Below are 7,259 nucleotides of genomic sequence, written 5' to 3'. Positions count from 1 at the left end.
GCTTCCCCTCCTAGCCATCGGATTAAACGCCGTCCAGATCCATGTTGAACCTAAATTAACCTCCACCTTTGCCACTGAGAGGGCCCTCACCGCACTCTCCCTCTCCTCTTTCGTGTGCCAACCCTTTTATGCCCCTTCGATTATTACCGTTGTCTTCCACAGTACACCTCAATGCACCTCTCAACTCCTTCATGAAACATATTTTCAGAAATGGGGTTAAAAAAAAAGCCGAACAACTTGACGGTACCCTCAAAAACCACTGGTATAATTGCTGCTGCAATCCCGAAACCGAAACTCAAGGTGGACGTTTTCAGACTTCCGTTCGAGCGTCGCCCGTGAATTTTACCAGGGCGTACAATGAATATTTATTTCTTTGGAGAAAAGAAAGACTCTTTCACCACTCGCGTGAACACGCGAACCCTCACCTCTCCTCCATCTTTCTCTCTCTCTCCCTCTTCCCTTTTCGAGACACGATATTATTGCCGATATGTAACAAAATGCGTATGGGATAATTGCTCCTAATTTTGATGTAAGTCTTTTGATCTCTCTACTTTCGTATTCGTTCTTTTCTTCCGGGGACCGGAGGTGGTGATGGTGTCATGTGGCATAGCCGCACACGACGACAAACAACAAAGGGAGATGAATTGCATTTGAGAAAGCAGCGAGCGCGATGCGGTTTTAGCGTACACATTGGTTCGGTTTCCGGTATATGTCGAAAAAAACAAAAAATTTTCAAAAATACGTCTTCTTTATTTTCCGCAGTGGCAATGTTGCTCGCTAATATCCGGCATTGGGCACACTCTGAAAGAAACCTATCAACCACCTGTGTTGCACCCTTTCTTCGATACTTTCACCGGGAGTTAACCAGTGCTATAATCCACCCCGTTGTGTATACGAGAGAGGATCATTTGTGACTCGAGCTCTTCCTCCATCGATTGTTTCTCGATATCGTGAAAGACTCACGTCCATCACGCAAACTCTCGGAAAAGACAACGAAACGACAATTGTAAAAAACAAAAAAAAAGGTGAAAAGGATAGACTCCAAGGACCCCCCCACCAAAGGTCCGAGTCTCACGAATCTAAATTTCTTATTCCGCAGAGGCTTTCAGACACGGAATTATCGACAAAACTATCCTTCTCTTTCCGCCTAGCTTAATTTCCCTCCTTTTTTCATTTATTTTTTTTACTTCATTCTACTTCTTTACTTCTTCAACTCGTCCTTCTGGTTTAGGAGGGGTTCATCGTACAAAAATCGATGGCGGTAGAGGCTTAATCAACGCCAGTCGAAAGTTCATAGTCATTCGAGTCGTCACGAGAGCCGATTCAATCGATTAATCGGCCCGATTCACCAAAAACGTCTAAATGTCCCTCAAAGCCCGCATTACACAACTGCCAAATGCCAGAATTTCATCCATCTTTTATTGCAGATTTGTGTCACTCTGATCCGCTTAAAATGATACATTGTCTAGGTTCTATTCATAAATTACCGAAAATAGGAAAGTCGACCAGGTGATGCTTGGCAGATGTTTTCTCAAAAAAGTGCCCGAACCACACAAATGAAAACAAGCCACCCGTGTTTTCCATCCACTAAAAGATAGAGAGAGAGAAGAAGGGATCCCATGAGTGTTGATTCTTTGACGTCACGGTGTTTCCCAACACGAAGGGAAAAAAAATGAAAGAAAAGACGATGTAAACGGCACCCAGCATGCCCCGAACGAATCGTAGAATCGAGACAAATTATGTCAGAAATCATTTCCCTGAAAGAAAATAATAAAACGACACATTTTTTCATCTTTAAAAAGGTGTTGAAAGGGAGTTCATCAAAGAGGTTACCTAACCCGTACATTTATCATGGCTCTGTTTGCACGATACACAGAGCTGTGCTGGAGTGTACTCAGAGCATCAAGCGATACGTTTGATCTGTGAAGACTGACGTAATTTCGAGACTGAAACCAATTATTTCTTTTTCACACTGAACCGTGCGATACCGTATCTATCCTCCCCAAAAAAACTAATGTATCGGCGTTAATTTCGCCGATAAAAGCCCTGAGTACTTCCGGTTGAACCATCACGAATCACTTGGTCACTCTTTCACTCAACAATAGCGACACGTTTGCGATCTAAAGAAATTCGCAGAGAGCAGATAGGTCTAATCTATCATCAAATTTTTCTCTCCACAGAGTCAACTACTGTCCTTACCATCATACCCCATCAGATACCAACCAATTTACATATACCCATCTTCAATCATAGGCGAATAAATCGAATTGTTATGTTACTTTTACCATAGAAATTTACCAGCCCGATAGCTATCAGTCCAAGTGAGATACTACAACATTGAGTTGGGCGTTTTTGGTCGCGATAATCTGGGAAAATGACCGTTGGTATACCGTAACGTACGCATTACAAAATGGATACGGTTGGTCTCTCTACCGATGCTCATGGGGATATACGTTGACTGGATTATGGAGTTTGTACCACGGAATTATGAGGGACCCGTGGTGGTACACAAGGGGGAGGCAACCCGAGAGAGAGTAAATGGGGGGGTGAGCAAGAGAGAGGGGAGGTGTATAATGCGGTACACGTACGTACCATAATGTCCGGTGGTATATATTCCTTGACTTGTAATGAGAGAGAGTGAGAGCGAGAGAGAGAGAGAGAGAGAGAGGGCACATGAGGGGGAGAACTCGCAGAGTGAGAGATATTCAACGGGATGAGAGTGCCTCAGGACGTCACGACGGGTTTTCTACCACCCCCACGTATACGAATAAGAGTAATCGTAGTTGTATTGTGGTATGCATGCTTCAATGCACTCATACATGCTAACCAACTGAGAAAAGATGAGATATACGCGCACACACCTACTTATCCCTTCTACTGTGCTGCATTTGCCGAGGATCCGTTAGATTCCAGGGATACCACTCGTAAAGGTACTCGCAGGCACCAACTCAGATGATCCCCCGGCTCGATTTCACGTAATTGGGATGCAATTATAAAATGGCCGAGGCGCTCCTGGCGATTTTACACCGCTCAGTTCGAAGAAATCGTTTGGAATATTCACTTCAGCATCAATTATTTATGGCAATGATGAACATCACTGTGAATCTGAGCATAATTAAGTCCTTTTGGAATATTGAAAAATTATTCAGCTAAAATTTCTGGTCTTTCTTCACCCAGCCCGGTACAAATAGATACATATTTTTATTAGATTTCTGTACACAGTGTGTAAGCATTCATAGCAAAGCACATCGTGACTCTCTCCATATAGCTTTCCATCCTCGTTGCTCTCATTCTACCATTCCGAGGGGTTGGAATGAGGAGAGAACCTATCGATACCCAATCGATAGATAAGTCGGGTCGACGGGTCGCAAACACAGCTGGCTCAGGTATAACCTGGGGACAGACGATGGCTTGTACATTTGGCCGACGCGCGCGCGTATACATATAGTTTGTCCCTGTCCCTCTCTCTCTTTCTCTCTCTTTCTCTCTCCATTGGATTTCTTTGTGCAACAAACCGTTGTACTCTACTGTCCCGTACATCTCTGAATTCTCGGGTTATATTCTCTTGTGTGTGCCCAGCTTGCCGCATTTCTGGGTATTTCACTATCTTTTTCACCTCTGGTACGACTCTTGTTTGCTCGGATTAACTGGCGACAGTGAGCCGGGGAGTTTCTCTCCCACGCACATCAGGAAATACCGAACAATGAAATATCACTTTATAGGATAAATATTATGAATAAATTTAAGCCAATGATGATGATGTATTTTCCTGTCTGATTGCAGGTACGACCTGGGGTTGCGACGGGGTAGCTAGTAAATCTTCAACCGTGGGTGAAGAGGAAGATAAAACGGGGAGGAAGGCGTTAACTAAAGTACATTGGACGCTGTGCAAGGTGGGAGGAATAAAAGAAAGTAAAGTGAGCGCAGACGCATGCGCAGTTGGTGATGTGAGGCTGGCGGTCGCCTCACGTTTGGGGTGATGCCCTCCAGTGAGCCCCATCCCCCCCAGTACCATCTTCAGCACCGCACAATTCCACCATCTCATTTGCAACAGCACTCGTCGTCACCGACGAGCGCATCAATTGGCCAGCATCAGCTATATCAACAGCTGGTGGCTGTCCATCATAGCCAGAATCAACAGAGCCAGCAGCACGGCGTTGGCTATCAAAATTCCGCGTACGCGCTACAAAAACAGGAGATGAGCCCGGAGGAGGAGGGTGGCCGGAGTGGCGGGTCCCCTCCGGCTGCTGGGGCTGCACTCCATCAGCCACATCATCCACGCACCGCATCACCACCATCAGGTACAGAGCCCTGTAATCGTGATGCTATACCCACACCAACGCCAACAGCCGATACAACAACAACAACAACAACAACAGTGGTCAGCTCTAATGATACAATAGCAACAGCATCGGCTGCAGCAAGTGGTGGTGCTACTATAACGACAACGAGTATGCAGTCACAGTCGCAGTCGCAGTCGCAGTTGCAATCACAACAGCAGCAGGGTCCAAGTCCGAGTCCAAGTCCAACAGGTGGTGATGTTGAAAAATTTGATGGTAAAATTGTTTATAATCCTGATGGATCGGCGTATATTATTGAGGGTGAGAGTGAATTGAGTGAGGACGATTCATTGCCAGATGGTTGTATCGTTGATGGTCGTGGTGTTTCAGTGCCACACTCACTGGTATTTCCACAAATAGCAAGCGCCTACTATGTGTCAAGGTTATACGCCCATCAGGCATATCAACAACAGCAGGCACAACAGCAGCAGAGAAATTCAGCACAACCCCATAATCCCGATTTGCCTGTTATGCACAGTTATCGGGTTATTAGTTATAGAACAGCGGAGGGTAGTAAAGCGCCGCCGCCAACGCCAGCTCCACCGCCTCCATCAACCTCGGTACCGGTCAAGCCGATTCTCATGTGTTTTATATGTAAACTGAGTTTTGGCTATGCTAAAAGTTTTGTTGCACACGCTCAGGGTGAGCATCAGTTGACACTGATGGAGGATGAGAGGCAGGTGCTGTCGCATGCGACGACGTCAGCTATTATTCAGACTGTTGGAAGGGGTAAACAACCATTGGTCAGTTTTCTTGAGTCAGTGACAAGTTCATCGTGTCCACAAAGTTCCCCGGTGCAATCGCAATCGCAATCGCAAACGCAACAGCGTGGCTCCGAATCCAATGACCACGAGATACCGACTGCAGCCAGTACACCCACAAGTACACCGGGTATACCAACTAGTCCACAAGCACAATCGCAGAGGCCATCTCCAAGTACGCCAACGACACCAACGTCCCATACGAATTCGTTGAATTTCAATCATCAACCCTCACAGCATCAGTGGACGGGTCAAGTTAGTGCTGCCTCGTGGGCCAAAGCGCCAGAGGCTATGCTTTATACATCACCTCCACCACCATCCTCGACTAAGGGCTCACCATCGTCGTACGCTGCCCTCACCCAGCAGCCACCAAATTTTCTTACCGGCACGACAATCGGCGTATGCCCGGAGCACATGCAGGGCAGACCCAGTGGCGTTGAATGCCCAAAGTGTGAATTAATACTTACCAGTAGTCGTTTAGCTGGACCTGGTGGACCTCTCGCTGGCATTCACAGTCGCAATTCATGTAAAACATTGAAGTGTCCAAAATGCAATTGGCACTACAAGTACCAGGAGACACTGGAAATACACATGAAGGAAAAACATCCGGAGAGTGAAACCTCGTGTATCTACTGTATCGCTGGTCAACCGCATCCGAGGTTAGCGAGGGGTGAGACGTACACTTGCGGTTACAAGCCGTACAGGTGCGAAGTTTGTAACTACTCAACGACAACCAAGGGCAATCTCAGTATACACATGCAGAGTGACAAGCATTTAAATAATATGCAAGAATTGCAGCAGGGTGGTGGTGCTGCTGCTGCTGCTGTTGCAGCAGCGAGTAATCCTTCGTCTTCGCAGGAGGCACCAATGCCAACGCGGAGTCCCCATCATCAACAAAATCACAGTCCCCATTTGGCTGGCCAGGCTGTCACTCAGGGTAAACCAAAACCGACATTTCGTTGTGATGTATGTAATTATGAAACAAATGTTGCCAGAAATCTCAGGATACACATGACGAGTGAAAAACATACGCACAATATGCTGGTACTTCAGCAAAATGTTAAACACATGCAGACATTATCAGCACTCCAGTCACATCATCAACAGGCACAGCAGCATCATCATCAAGCGGCTGCACAGCAGCAGCAGCAGCAGCAGCAGCAATTGGAACAATTGTTACATCTCGGTGGTCTGGATAAACCACAGCACGCCGAGGCTGCGCTAGCTGATATGGCATACAATCAGGCTCTTCTCATTCACATGGTAGCTGGTGGTCAATTACCTCCCCAATTACCACCAGAATTATTAGGCGGTATGGCGAGTATGAGTGCAATGAGCAATCTGGCTGGTGACGTTGGTCTGTCCCCAGATAGCATGGAACCACCACCAGAACCAGCCGATCCCGATCCAACCCACCTCTATCACTGCTGTGTGTGCAATAACTTTAGCACAGACTCTCTCGATGCTCTCGGTCATCATCTTGCCACTGATAGGACGAGAACGCGAGAGGGTGAAATACTCGCCCTCGTTGCTGGCAATTTTGTCTGTAAACTGTGTTCCTACAAGACCAATCTCAAGGCTAACTTCCAACTGCACTGTAAAACAGACAAGCATCTCCAACGGTTGCAGCATGTTAATCATGTTAAAGAGGGCGGTCCTCGTAATGAGTGGAAGCTCAAATTCCTTGCGTCCCCAACTAGTGCACAATTGCGCTGTCACGCATGTGACTACTATACAAATAGTGCCCATAAGCTAGTCATGCATGCAGACTCGCCCAGGCATCAAGCAGCAGCATTACTTTTACGGCATCTACTCGAGGCCAGTGCCAATACCCAATCACAAAATAAACTCTATCACTGCGCGCTATGTGGATTCAGTGCAAGGCACCGGTTACCATTGTTGCAACACGTTAGATCACTGAGACATCTGCAAATGGAGCAACTCCATCAGCTCCACAGACGCAGTGGTATACAAGGCAATGACAATCCCCATACAGACATCGGTGATGTTTTCCAAGTTGTTGCCGATCCCGATGCACCATCAACCCAACAAGCTAGTCCCACAACTCCAACGACACCCAATGCCGCTACCACTAACAACGGTGAGTGTCGTTTCGTACACTCCCACAATAATCACAAAAAAAAAAAAAAAAAAAAAA

At 46.5% G+C, this 7,259-nt stretch overlaps 1 protein-coding gene across 1 annotated transcript in view; it reads left to right on the top strand.

The window, feature by feature from the left end:
• Positions 1–7,259, top strand: part of LOC107045379 (zinc finger homeobox protein 4) — a 116,726-nt gene that overhangs the window by 99,454 nt on the left and 10,013 nt on the right. The window contains exon 4 of the mRNA XM_015267683.1: positions 3,784–7,202. Coding sequence (XP_015123169.1) covers positions 3,980–7,202 — 3,223 coding nt within the window. The 5' untranslated portion in view covers positions 3,784–3,979. The remainder of the gene's footprint in view (positions 1–3,783; positions 7,203–7,259) is intronic.

Source organism: Diachasma alloeum, unplaced genomic scaffold (genome assembly GCF_001412515.2).
Source record: "Diachasma alloeum isolate Michigan unplaced genomic scaffold, Dall2.0 Dall_scaffold_00176, whole genome shotgun sequence".
In the NCBI taxonomy this organism is placed as follows: domain Eukaryota; kingdom Metazoa; phylum Arthropoda; class Insecta; order Hymenoptera; family Braconidae; genus Diachasma; species Diachasma alloeum.
Note: the sequence above shows the minus strand (reverse complement) of the source record. Positions and strands in the feature narration are given on the sequence as shown.